The sequence below is a fragment of the Arvicola amphibius genome, chromosome 2, assembly GCF_903992535.2.
Source record: "Arvicola amphibius chromosome 2, mArvAmp1.2, whole genome shotgun sequence".
In the NCBI taxonomy this organism is placed as follows: Eukaryota; Metazoa; Chordata; class Mammalia; order Rodentia; family Cricetidae; genus Arvicola; species Arvicola amphibius.
In genome coordinates, this window is record NC_052048.2 from 27,223,300 (window position 1) to 27,237,613 (window position 14,314).

General features: G+C 39.7%; 1 protein-coding gene and 1 non-coding gene across 6 annotated transcripts in view; one reads left to right on the plus strand and one right to left on the minus strand.

Annotated features, from left to right (window-relative positions):
• Positions 1-14,314, minus strand: part of LOC119807744 (cat eye syndrome critical region protein 2 homolog) — a 103,496-nt gene that overhangs the window by 36,334 nt on the left and 52,848 nt on the right. For 4 of the 5 annotated variants that reach the window (XM_038319852.1, XM_038319851.1, XM_038319850.1 and 1 more), the window contains exons 2-3: positions 9,720-9,814; positions 132-315 (exon numbers count right to left, since the gene is read on the minus strand). In XM_038319852.1, the coding sequence (XP_038175780.1) occupies positions 132-315; positions 9,720-9,814 (279 nt within the window). Of the gene's footprint in view, positions 1-131; positions 316-9,719; positions 9,815-14,314 lie in introns of those variants that run through there. The other variant, XM_038319853.1, reaches the window with a different exon arrangement.
• LOC119808590 lies at positions 12,534-12,659 on the plus strand. The gene has a single exon (XR_005284512.1). It is a non-coding gene; the product is annotated as a U6atac minor spliceosomal RNA (small nuclear RNA).

Here is a 14,314-nt window from a genome sequence, read left to right on the forward strand (position 1 = left end):
AAGTCATTATCAATTAAGAGCATGAAGACTATAATGAATAAGTTAAACTCCTGCTTCTCAATACTGTCAGATTTCAGGATCAAAATGCTGGCTTCTAACTGCTCTAGAAAAGGAGCTTGCTAGAGGGGTACCTTGAGAAGATCAAAGACATCATCTGCATCTAGCCGGTAATCACAGAGGCGATGGAGGATCTCTACTCTAGTGCGCAGAGGAAGGTCTTGAAAACTGGCTTCTCTCAGAGGGTTGGGCTTTCCTTCTTCAAGCTCCCAACGATAATTAATGATATCTTCCAGGTAGCTGTGGAATGTCTGAGGCCTAATCAAATGGCCCCAAATTCACAAATACATTAATATAAAACAGAAGATGGTGAGAGGAAAGTTGACAATTTATAAAATAAAATAGCAGTTAAAAAAGGACATTAAAACTTTTGACTGAAATTATGCATTAGACTATATCACGTCATCAAATCACAAAGATAAACTGAATCAAAAGAATATTTTTGTCAGGTGGTTGGTGGTTCATCTCTTTAAACCCAGTACTTGGGAGGCAGAGACAGATCTCTGTGAGTTAGAGGTCAACCTGGTCTGCAAATCAAGTTCCAGGAGAGGCAGAGACAGATCTCTGTGAGTTGGAGGTCAGAAGAAGAAACGGAAAAATTACGAAATAAAAGTGGAAAGGGCTCAGAAGATGGCTTAGTGGATCAAGAGTTTTCTGTGCAGGTATGAGAACCAGCTTTGGACCCTTAACACCTACATAAAAACTGGGTAGAGTGCTATTAACTTTGAGTTTAGCAATAGGAGAGGAGTGTGGAGGCAGGCAGATCCTGGGACTGCAACACTGGCAGCAAATTCCAACTTTAGAGAGACTCTGTCTCAAGTGAGCCAGGTGGTGGTGCATACCTTTAATCCCAGCACTCGGGAGGAAGAAGCAAACAGATCTCTTGTGAGTTTGAGGTTAGTCTGTTCTAGAGTGAGTTCGAGGACATGCTACAAAGTTACACAGAGCTCTGGAGCTCAAAAAAACCCCCAAAGTCCTTGCTATACATAAAAGAAAATCAGAGACTGTATTCCCAGAACCCACCAAATGAGTCTGGCAGGTGGCCTATGTTTCTAGCCTGTGAGGGCAGAGAGAGGACTAACTGAGCAGTTAGCTAATTAGATTACATTAATCATTGAGTTCTAGGTTCAAATGAGTGGTCCTGCCACAATATGTAAGGTTAAGGGCTATGAAGGAAGGCTCCTGACATCAACCTTGGGCCTCAACGTATACGTGAACACACATACATATATAAATGTATAAACAATATACACACATAAACATTTTTAAAAGTGAAGAATTGAGGAAGACAACTTGATCTCAACTTCTTGTCTACACATGCCTACAGAGTACACATGTACACTGCATATTAGTTTTACACACACACACACAATAAAATAATGATTAAAGAGCAATTATGCCATACAGATAATAAAGGGAGCCTAAGAAAAATGAATAGGGTTGAAGGTACAGCTCAGTGATACAGCAATTGCCTAATGTTGTGAGAGTCCCTAGGTTTGAATCATGACTCTGAACAAGGATACAGCAGATTAACTGATTTTTAGAGTTAGATACCAATATATCGAATTTAAATTTTTATGAGGATTGGGCCAACAAGATGGTTCATTGGGCAAAGTTGCAAAAATGCTGCCATGTTCCATTCATGTATTGCTGGGGATGAGGGATTTGCATATCCTAGGCAAGCAGTCTACCAACTAAGACAAACCTGCAACTCTTAAAAAATAAAAGAATAAGGGATAGAGAGATAGCTTAACAGTTAAGAGCTCTGGCTGCTCTTCCAGAAGACCCAGGTCCCGATTCCTAACACCCTCATGGTAGCTCACAAATGGCTGGAACCACAGTCCTAGAGGATTCAATGCTCTTATTCTTTCATAAAACTTGCACACATGTGGTACATAGACTTAACATCTCATCAATCACTCACATATATAGGTATGAGTGTTCTATTTCCATAAGACTTCATTATCAGAAGAGGACATCAGGTTATACTACAGATGGTTCTGAACCACCATGTGGTTGCTGGGAATTGAACTCAGGTCCTCTGGAGGAATAGCTAGTGCTCTTAACCACTGAGCCATCTCTCCATCTCCACCTATACACATTTAAAAAGAATGAAGTTGGTGACATTATCCTACCCAATTTGAGGAGTTATTTTATCTTTTTATGATGATAGGTCATACATATCAACACTGAGTAAAGATACCTACCTCATCTCATATTATATAAACAAAAACACAAATTAAATTTTATGTAATCCTGGCTGTCCTGGAACTCACAAAGATCTGCTGTGGGATAATGGTCTTATACTTTGTAAAGATTTGTCAACTTGTACTGTTTTAATAAGACGCTGATTGGCCAGTAGCCAGGCAGGAAGTATAGGCTGGGCAACGAGAACAGAATTCTGGGAAGAGGAAAAGTCAGTCTGCAGTTGTCACCCAGGCACAGAGGAAGCAAGACGAGAATGCCTCGCTGATAAAAGGTACCAAGCCACAAGGCAGACACAGGCAAAAATTATGGGTTAATGTAGGATGTAAGAGTTAATAAGAAGCCTGAGCTAACAGGCCAACCACTTTATAATTAATGCAGACCTCTGTGTGTTTCTTTGGGACTGAATGGCTGTGGGACTGGGCAGGACAGAAAGCTCTGACAAAGATCTGCCTGGCTCTGACTCTTGAATGATGGGATTAAAAGTGTGCCAATATACCCAGTCCAAATTTCACATTGGTATCAACTCTAAAAAGCTAAATCTACAGCCCCACTTAGTGTGTGTAGTGTTCATATGTGTGGTAAGAGGCACACACACATATACAGAGGGTGCCTTTTCCAATAATAGCTCTCCACGTTCTATATGAAGACAGGTCTCATCTGAACACAGAGCTTACCAATTCAGTTAGTCTAGCTAGCTAGCAGGCTTATGATACCTGAGAACTGGGATTACATTCAGGTGTGGCCTGCATTTAAACAGGTCCGAAGGATTGGAGCTCCAATTCTCTTTGTTGCATGTCAAGCTTTAACCCACTGAACAATCCTGTCAGCCCATTTAAGAACTTTTTAAAAATGCAACAAAGTGTCTGTCTTTGTGACACTGAGGTCCCTTAGACTGGGAGGTGGTGATGAGGGTGATGAAACATACTGTAAAAATTGATAAACTGTAGCTAAATGGAAACTTTTTTAATTCTTTCAAGAACAAGCAAATATATTTGAAGGATATACATCTGAATAAAACAGTAAAGCTAAAAACATCATATGCTGTAAAGATACGCAGCATTAGTGTACTAGTATAAACAGAAGTATAACTGCTTTGGAGTTTGGTAGCTTCAAGTTAAACAGACTCTTAGCATAAGACCCATTATTTATCAAAAGAAATAAAAAATGGCTGCAAACATTCCCATGTATATGTTCACAGTAACTTATAGGTAATATTATTTTAAGGTGTGTGACTTTTGTTTATGATGCACTTGTTTAACTCTGTGAAGCTGTGAGTCTTTACCTGTCTAAAACACCTGGTGGTCCTAATAAAGAGATGAGCAGTCAATAGAGAGGCAGGAACAAGGATAGGTGGGGCTGGCAGGCAAAGAGTATAAATAAAAGGAGACCAGAGGAGGAAGAGAAGAACATTAGGGATCAGCCTCCCAGCTACACAGCAAGCCATGGAGAAAGAAGGTTTTTTTTTTTTTTTTTTTTTTTTTTTTTTTTTTTTTTTTTTTTTTTTTTTTTTTTAAGGTATACAGAAAGAGAGAAAGGTAGTAGGGATAATTTAAGTTATTTTTTGTTTTTGTTTCTTTTTTTTTAAGTGGGCAAGAAACAAGCCAATCTAAAGTCGAGCATTCCTAAGACTAAGCCTCCGTGTGATTTATTTGGGAGCTGGGTAGTGGGCTCCCAACAGTAACTTGGTTTATAACAGTATTACATTAAAAGCAACACAAGGTCCATCAATAAATAACAGTTAATTTTGTGTCTTATTTTTCTACACCCAATTTAATTCTTTATTCCTCCAAAAGGAAAAAATTCCTGGTAGTAAGTGTACATCGACACCAGACTGCAGCACTGTGGACCTGAGTGTGACTGTGTGTTGGATCATTTGTCAAGAATGTCTGGCTTCAGAGTCACTGCATGCAGTAACTGGGCAGTGGAATAAGGAGGGTCACAAGAGTAAGATTAGACTGGGCCATAAGGAAAGACCCTGTCTGAAAATACCTGGAAACAAATTATCAGCTATGGGTTGAAAAGATGGCTGTTGCAGAGGATCTAGGTTTAATCTCCAGCACACACATGGCAGCTTAAAACCATTGTGGGAGGTGCTGTTGCCCTTTTCTGGCCTCCACCAACACTGAATGTACACAGTGCACACTTAGATGCAGGCAAAACATCCACATATAAATCTTTTTAAAAAGACATCTCAATAAAGACACATTTGAATGCACATTTAGCAGTCACTCCAATTTCTGAACAAATGTGCTATTTCTGCATTGAGAACAAAACTTCTAAACTCTTAAATATTTTAAGTGGTCAACAAAAAATTCTAACATGTTGGATATACAATTAACCCTTACAAAACTAAGTTTCTAACTGATAAAAGTTCTATTTATAATGGAAACAAAAGCAAGCAAAGACCCTAGTTGAATTATAAATTAGTCTGTTACATAAAAAGCATTCTTGAAAAGATGAACTCATTACAGTAAGAATTTAATGGCAGTATTTTTATGCTACACACACACACACATATATCACTGCATGACATGATATGCTTTAATCCTATCTTCACTCTTGACAGAAGTTATTTTCAATCAGCACTCAATTATTCTAATCTACTTCCCAATGCAATAAGGAATGAGAAACCACAAAGAAAAAAGCTCCTGTTAAATCCTTAAAATATTTATTTAATGGGTAAGGCCCATAACTAGAATAGCAATGTGGAAGCGATACAGAAGGGGACCAGGAAGCACTGCAATGAACATGTTACTGACATTTAAATTTTCGTATTAAGAAAGAAAACGAAGAATATTAAAAAGTGAAACAAACAAGTATTAAAAAGTGAAATAAAGTGGGGTATCAAATATTTATTGGGGAACACTCACAAACAACAAGGTAGAGAGCCACTGCAGTCCTCTGCTCTGTGAAGGGAGCTGTGGTCAGATCTCCAACCACCCAAGAGAGCAAATGAACCCCTCCTTCTTCAGATCATCTCCACAGATAGAAGACCACACCCCTAAGTCCAGTACCCCCAAAAGCTACTGGCTGAATGAATTCCCAAAACAGGTACCATACAAGTAGTACTACAGTAATGGCCTAGATCAGTGGGGCAACACCACCTGTAACTAACACTAAATCCAAGGCCCAACTCCAGGCTACTTTGATAATCCAGCCCATGCAAGGTGTTCCCTTATGTGCTACTTTGTGAAATCATCCTGATTTTCCATATCCCAGTTTTCCTCACTTTATATTTACAAATTAAATCATGGGTAACGCTTCTGTAGAGTGTTTTATTTGCCAAACCTTACCTATGTGAGAGGCTCAGCCGATAGGAGTTGAGGAGGGGCCACTATATATGATTATTCCAATGACAAGAACTGATTTCTAGAGAACCAGAGGCTGTATACAACCACAGCACGGCTGTCCTAACAGGTCTGCCAAACTCTCCTACTTGGAGTAGGTTCTACACTAAAGGATTTACAAGATTATGTGGGCCATCCTCACCAACAACCACCCACTCAATCTTTTGAAGAACTATTTTTTCAGTAGGTTTACCCCCACTCCTCTTTAGTGACAGATCAAATCCAAGGCTCCAACATACTAGCTTCATCACTAAACTACACCCTCAGGTGTTACAAACAAATTCCTGAACATCCTTCCTCATCTTGAGGGCACGGAGCTGAACTTGAACTCCTGGACAATTACAAATGTGACTTGAAAACTTCTGAACCAAGGCTTTATTCTCTCAAGGCAGTATTTCTAAACAAAATCAATTTAATTAGAATGAAGTTTCACCATGGTCTTTAGAAAATTCAACTTAGATGAAATGGTATATTTGTGAGTTCAAGGCCAGTCTGGTCTGCCAGGGCTACACAGAAAAAGACAACAACAACAACAACCCCACCAACCGCCCCTATTCCCCCTCCCCCGCCCCGCACACAAGGAAATACAAACATGAGGGGGGAGGGTACTGGTTATCTTGGGTACATGCACACTTGCTTTGCTATAATTTCCTCAGTTACAGAACAAACTTCCAAGCATAATGGTTCATGCCTATAATCCAGGACTCAGAAAGCTGAGGCAGAAGGACTGCAGCTGAGTTAGAGGCTAGCCAGGCTTACTCTTTTACACTCTTCCTCTGGAGTGGGAGGGTAGGGGAGAAGAACTCAATAGTAACTTTAAATAGTTGTTTGCATGGTCATATTCTAAATTGCATTTAAACTTGGAATATAAAAAAACCTAACGCAGGTGTGAATGTAGGTAACCAACAGTAGCAATGTGAAAGGTGTATTTTTCACTAGTGGAAATCAGAAATTTTCACATCATGTTATATATGCTACAGATACCTCAAAGTAAACATTTATGCTCACCAATAGTTGTAAATCCCATTACTGCAGGATTACTACTACTGGGCATGGTGATGCACACAAATTCAAATCACCCTACACAACCACTTGGAGTCCAGCCTGGGTTTTACGTAATTCTGCAAAAAGACCCAGAAACCATGGCCCAATCTGATGTCTAGATTTTGCTTGGTTTTTTTTTTCTTTCTTTCTTTTTTAAATGGCCTGAGAGATAAGAGTGGTTCTTGTGTTTTTGAAAGTAACATTTTAAAGTATAATATTTTCTATTTTACGATTTTGGGTGTTAGACACATTAGTTTAGGATAGCAAAGAAAAAAAGCACCATTTCACTGAAGTGTCAGCGCAGCACACACTCTACTCTGAATCAAGAGGGCATGCTCGGGAAGAAGGAACAGCCCTACCTAGGAAGTGAACTTATTTTTTTACTCTAAGGAAGACGGTGACTGTCTTTCTCCACCGAGGATTTCCAGGGTCTCACTCTAGCTCACACTGGCCCTAAATTCTCAGGAAGCCTCTTGTCTTATAAGGCCTACACAGTGCTGGGATAGATGTGAACCACTAGGTCCAGATGTATTTTTATTCCTATTCATACAATGCAGTAACTGTCTACTTATAATGATAAAAATCATAATGTAATTACCAGCATAAAATTTTATACTCCAGGATACTCCAGGATAGTCTGGTTAAATAACTGATAGGTCTAAAGGACATCATGTTCAGAGCTAATAAAAATTACTGAGAAACCCCATGGTTTCCAAGTTGGTTCAAAAATAAAACAAAGCCACTTCTGTAGTGGGCAGTCTGCTGGTTTGTTGACAAAATCTTTATAAAAACACTGTTTTCTTTATGTATAATTGTGTTTTGCCTAAATGTGTGCCTCTGCACCAAGTGCAGGACTATTGCCTAAGGAGGCCACAAAAGGGAATCAAATCCCCTAGAACTGGGAGAGTTACAGACATCTGTGACTCTGGGAATCAAACCTGGGTCATCTGGAAGAACATCCAATGCTCTTAACCAGTAAGCCATAACTGTACCTGTCCCATTAACAAATTTTAACTGGGCATTTCTTTCAACTGAGTGCACAGCCAGAAACAAAAATAATAAGATTAATTTTAACAGCTAGTGAATTTAGTATAAGGCTACTCACAGTTAAAAGTCAGACAAAGTATCTACCCAAAAGACTGGATTATCTGATAAATCACATTTAGAGAAAAGTTGGTTATAAGAAAAATTATTGTTATAAGAAACATAGCTATGAAATTACAAACCATATACAAGTGATTATAAGTGTTTTAAAATGAATAAATGACACTGAGAGTGGCAGAGCATGCCTTTAATCCTACCACTTCAGAAACAAAGGCAGGTGAACTGAACACAAGTTTGAGGCCAGCCGGTGTCACGGTGAGGGAGTTGGTGGTAGTGGTGACGGTAAGATTCATTTTAATCTCTCTGACCAAACCAACACACAATTTAACATGCATGCATTAAATACAAAATTAAAATACTACTCCACAATACTTTACTCAAGATGGGCATTACACAAACATAAAGCATTCCTCTTAAACCTACGGACTATTACGGAGACAACAGTAAGTGTTTTTAGGGCTAACAGTAGAATTCAGGAAGAGAGAAATGTGTTTAGCATGCCCAGGGTAGAAGAGCAGATCCCTAGCAAACTTCCCAAGAAGAAAATTCCTAACAATGCCTAAGAAAGAGCAAACCAGTCTTCCACACACATCACTAGCAATGTTACTTTTGAGTTCAAAGAATTAACCCTCTAGCTTACCAGTCTACCAAATTTCACCCCAAAGTCAGAACAGCACATGTATAGATATCACTAAAATATATCTGCCATGCAGGCTGACATAAAAAGTCAGAAAGCTACTTGCAGGATGACAAAGCTAGGCATGGTGTCGCATGTCTGTAATTTCAGCACTCCTGTCATCCCTGGAGTAGAGAGGTGGGGGCAGGACAACCAGAGTTGAGGGCCAGCCTTGGCTACCTAACAAGTTCAAGGCAGGGCAATAACTCTCAGACATCATGAAAAACACACCACTGTCCACCTCTCTCAGCCAATATGAACATTAATACCAGGCCTAGCTTACCAACTTAGCAGACTGTATTCACTATAACAAAATGATGAAACACACCATTTTTTAAAATAAAAAATAAACTATATTTTCAAATTAAGTATTTATGTGGGTTCTGGTTTGTTTGTGCACATACCCACAGAGGCCAGAAGAGGGCATTGGAGTCCTTGGAGTGAGAGTCACAATCACTAGTCGCTGAATGCCGCCCAAACTTGTATCCTCAACAGCAGTATCCTCCAACTTTTAAAGCCCTGACCACCTTTCCAGCCACCTTTAACTATTTCAAAAACATAACTGAACTCCTACACAGTTTCAAGGGCCAAGGGCCAAGGGCAGCCTTTTGTTTGAGTCTGTCCTAAGCTGTCTCAACTTGAATCAAATCAAAGAAAATCTGGATGACCAGGTCTATAGTCCAGCTATCTGGGAAGTTGAAGCAGAAAGTGCTGATCACGAGCTCAGGAGTTCTATGCCAGCCTGGGCAACACAGAGAAACCCAATCTCATATCAAAGCAAAGCAGAGATGAGCTCTTATCAGGAAGTTCTGTATCTGTCTACACAGATAACATCTACTCTAAAGTTCTAAACATCTCAAAGGCATCAAAGAGCTGTCTACTTAGCAGTTAAGGAAGAAAGGAGCCCAGAGACTCCAATTTAATTCTGTTATTGTACTGGTTATGAGAACAACAGAAGATATATAAGCCACAGGAAACCTGATTTTAATTTGTTAGGCAATATTTTGCCAGTAGTACAATTCAAAAATCAGAAAAATACACAAGAGAAGACATTCGTACATTCAAAGTAGCTAGCATAAAGGGATGACATTTGTTGGTAAACACAAACTCAAGAATTATAATAAAGAATGAACAAACATAAAGTCTGTGGATGTGCTTGTATATAGAGTCTACACTGTTATGTACTGGCCAATGCTGGGTTAGTCACAAGAGAGTGGAGCCAACCAATGTTAGCAGGTTAATGAGTTCCCTATACAAGAAATAATAAGACCAGGGTTACTCACGTGATATCCCTTCGCTGATAGCAGCCCTGAAGCAGGCAGGCAATCAGATCGCTGATAAACTCTGAGTCATCTCTGTGAAGAGCTGCCTCTAACTCCTGAGAGAAGAGGGAGAGAGAAATAGATCAGACATCTGCTTAAATAAAGGACGGTCACAAACAATGTTGCCCTTCTTCCTATGTATACTTTCAGAAGGACAATGGGAGCTTCGCATTCTAGTTTATTTCTTCTATTACTTCTTATTAGCCCCCATTCCCTTGTAGAAGAAATACACAAGGAAATTTCTTTTAAGAACGGATGCTAATTATATAATCAAAAACTTAATAGAAAGTGTGTGTGATGTGGGCTGTGGGTCGATGTTGAGCTGTCTTTTTCAATTGCTTCTCCAACTTATTTTATGAGACAAGGTCTCTCATCAAACCAGGAGACTGGAAGACTTAACCTGGATCTTCACCTCCCCAGCACTAGGGTTGCAGGCACACAGTCCACATCTGACTTGTTTATATGGGGTTAGAGTTTCGAGCTCTGGTTCTCATGCTTGCATTGCAAAGCACTTTACAGAATGAATCACCTCCTTAGCCCCTTGCTCATATTTTAATGACAATGAAAATTACAGAAACACCATACAACTGATTATAAATTAATCTTTACTTGACAGTCCTATTAGATAACCCACCAGCAACAGCTTTAAAAAACCTCTATGTTTTGGACAAAGTAGCACTGGAAGAATGTATGGCTCTACCTACAAGACTGATAGAAGCAGTTGCTGGAATAAAATAATCCTTACATCATCTGGAGAGAAATGAGGTAACGACTGTTAATAATTTAATCATAGGTGAGGTGCATTTGCTTGCCCTGAAAGTTCAGGTAGAAGTTACAGAAGACAGATGATCTTCATACAGACTTAGAAATTAAGAGATGGGTCAATGGGCAAAAAGTGGCAGTGGGAAAACATCAATAAACTTAGTTCTCTTCTCAACCCTCCAAAACAAGAATGTTTTCTGAAGTGATGAAATAGGCTCTAAGTCATTAATTTTTGTACAACCCAGGTTTACAGATTCCCAAGCGTTTGCTTACAACTGACTAGTTTACAACTAGATCTAAAACTAAAAAAAAAATAAAAAATAAAAATCAAATGCACTTTAACTCAAAAGCAAGACGTGATTTCAGATCTCAACACCAATTAGATAGCTACGTGTACATAGATAGTCTATTTCTACTATAGAGAAACAATCAAGTTTTTATGAAATTGTACAAATTGTTCCATTTATTTATTTAAAGTCCTAAATTTGGAAGTCTTTATTCTCAAAATGTAATGGGCTACTTGAGACTCTAAAATAAATAACAAAAACCAAAACAAACCACCACGACCAACAACAAAAGGCTCACAGTTTTAACCTAGTCAGAATCTAGGAATGCTTAAGCTAGAAGGTAAATTACAGGTAACACACTTTAACTCTCCTAACAGATAGCTAGGCCTAGTATAGCACATCTGCAATCTGCAATCTCAATATTTGAGAAGAATAGAACATTCAAGGCCAATATGGTTTATAACAGCAATGTTTTCAAAATAAACAAAAAACATCTAAAGGAATGACTTTCTAAGTCAGTATATCAGTGACAGAGCCAAGGGGGAAAAAGGAAAAAAGTTACCCAATTACTCTTGGACAAACAAAACTCCTTCTCACTCATTAACATTCTTTATTTTAGAAAGGTTCAGTGGGGTTGGTGAGATAGAGGGTAAAGGCACTTGCTGTCCAAGTCTGGTGAACTGAATTCCATCTTTGAAGCCTATGTGATGGTGTCTTCTCTCCATACCTACAGTCATGATGATGATGATGATGATGATGATGATGATAAAGATGGAGGATCTCCTGCTCAGCACCTGTGTGTGGTAGGTTAATAAAGCCCTGGAGAGCCATTAACCCACACCAATCAGAAGCAAGAACAGAAAGTTTGCAGGGAGGAGACAAAACTCTGAAGGGCTATAAAGGACCACACCTGGGGCAGCTCATCAAAAGCTGGTCTCCAACAAACTTCAGTGCACTACAAGAATCACACAGCAACAAGGGATTTTTCTAGTGAATTTTGAGTGTCTGGCACCCTGGGTGACTTGGCTAAGCACAACTGAGGCCACGAGGCCTTGAGGCCTCTGTAGCTCTCAAGGAACACTGCTCCAGAGGAGCCTCTGCTGTGGAGCCAGCATTCACCGTCCTTTCCCCCACATGGTAGTTTGCTATGCACTAGACAACTTGTGCTACTGTTACCCAAAGTCCAAATGAATAAACTACGCCTCTAGATATAGTGGTATCACTTAGAGCTAGACTGTTAGGTAGTTAACAGTCATTGGCTGTGAGCTGACTCCTTTTCCTGAGGTACAATATTGTAAACAATAGTCTATGCATTCAAAAAAACAAACCTGACTGCCTTCCTCTCTGTAATAAGTTCAAGAAACTTGTCTTTTACAAGTCTTCCTAGATACCTTCAATTCTGTGATCCTGCCAAAATGCCATGGCTACCTTAACACATTGTAACACACACTCTACGGGACTATGTCTCCTTGTCTACCACATTGTCTCAAACATAACTGAATCAGTCCCTGATCCTCTGTGCTGGGGATGGAACCTAAGGCCTTCAATATTATAAACAAGCACTCACCACCGAAATATATATACCAACAGCCCTATTCAACCTCCCTTTAATAACATAATTCTTTATTGATTCTTTGGGAACTTCATATCATGTACCCCAATCCTAGTCCTTCCATATCCTTCCAAAAGAACGCCCCGCCCACCACCACAAAAAATACTACATTGGGTGTTGTATAAAAGGAGAGAAGGTTAGCACTCCCCTTGACAAGGATGGAAGAGGCCCTTGGGCCTAACAACACGCATACAGTTAAGGCACTGCCACCTACTTCGTGGCATCTAACCAGTTTTGTTTTGCTTTGTTTTGTTTTAAAGAAAAATTACATTGGGGGGAAAAACAGAACAAAAAAAAAAAAAAAACAAAAAAAAAACCTCAACTCTCCAACACCTTTTCACTCACTTGGGCCTTGGTGGTAGGTAGCAAGAACCACAGACATCAATTCAGACCCTGCCTGCTGTAGGGCCAGAGACACAGACATGGCCCTCAGAAGCAGCCCAGCCCAACTGACACCAGGGTCCTGGAGGCAGGATAGCCCTTGGTCACCAACATTTTTACAGGTTGGGGCTTAGACCCCAGGCATCCGTGTGGCCTTTGTAGCAACATGGGTCACAGACATCAACACAGGCCCTGCCTGAGGTACAGTTACGGACTCAGAAGCAGCCCCACACAGCAGCTGGGGCTACTTGGGCCCTTTTAAGACACACTTCTAGAAGGTCTTTTCCCAGAGAATTTTAGGCTAAGAGTTATTAAGGTTAGGTTCATCAATGCACACACAGGAGGAAGAGACAGGCAAAGCCAGAGATACACAATGATACCCTGTCACCTCCCAGAAATTTTAAAATAGTGCCTTTATCCCTTTCGTATAGGTTATGGTGAGTCCCAGCAATTTGTATCAATAAATGAACCAAAACAAGACAGTGAAACATGACTTTATCTCATTGTGTGGTCCACCACACAATGTGTAGTAAGAATATTGTAGGAGAAAACAGCAACAACAAAAAGAATAGAAGCCATTTTAATCCTGCTGAACAAAAGAAGAAGCTCAGTTAACCTTTTCCACATTAGGTTAATGGTACAGTCTTAGACACAGAAAATAAAAAAGTTCTAGATATGTATTTCAATGCGAATACACTTTGCGCTACTAAAATGTGCACCTAAGGGGCTAGTAGCAAGGTACTACTGAACTGTAGTTAAAAATAGTTTGGGGGTAGGGGGTGTTGAAGAGATGACTCGTCAGTTAAGAGCACTGCTCTTCCAGAGAACCGTCTGTAGCTCCTGTCCCAAGGAATCCAACACCCTCATACAGACATACATGCAGACATACATGCAGACAAAACACCAATGCAATATAAAATACGAATTAATAAATTACACATATTAAAAAGGTGTCTATCTCCAAGGACTGCTGTGATAAGATGGAGTGGCATGGTTCCTGATACAATTATGAATACTATACACCATCTTCCTCCTTACAATGACAATCTGAGCAAACACTAAAGAGAGTAGACTATCATCTTCAAAATTTACAAGTTCCTGAATAGAAACTGAAACTCTCTTTTAACTTACAGTCCACTATGTCCATGCTCTAATAAAGCTTCCTGCAAAGAACTACTTGGAAATCCAGGTTATTCAAAGCTTTATTATTCAAGGTTTCAACCTAGAGCTGCTGTAAGCTGTTTTAAGACTGAGGCAGCAAAAGAGCCTCCTAAAAAAACTCCACCCCAACTTTTTTTTCTTTTTCTCACTTTCTCTTCTACTCTTTTACAACTCCTTTTCACTGTGTGCAATGAACTGTGAGCACCGAAATCTGACCTCTGCCAAGATGCTCAGGGCCAGAAGAGGAAGGGAAGGGAAAGAGCAGAAAAAGCAGCAGATCGGCAGAGAGAGAGGAACCTTGTTCCCAGCCACTCCGAAGCTTCATGGAGTAGGTGAAGAGAGTAACAGGATTT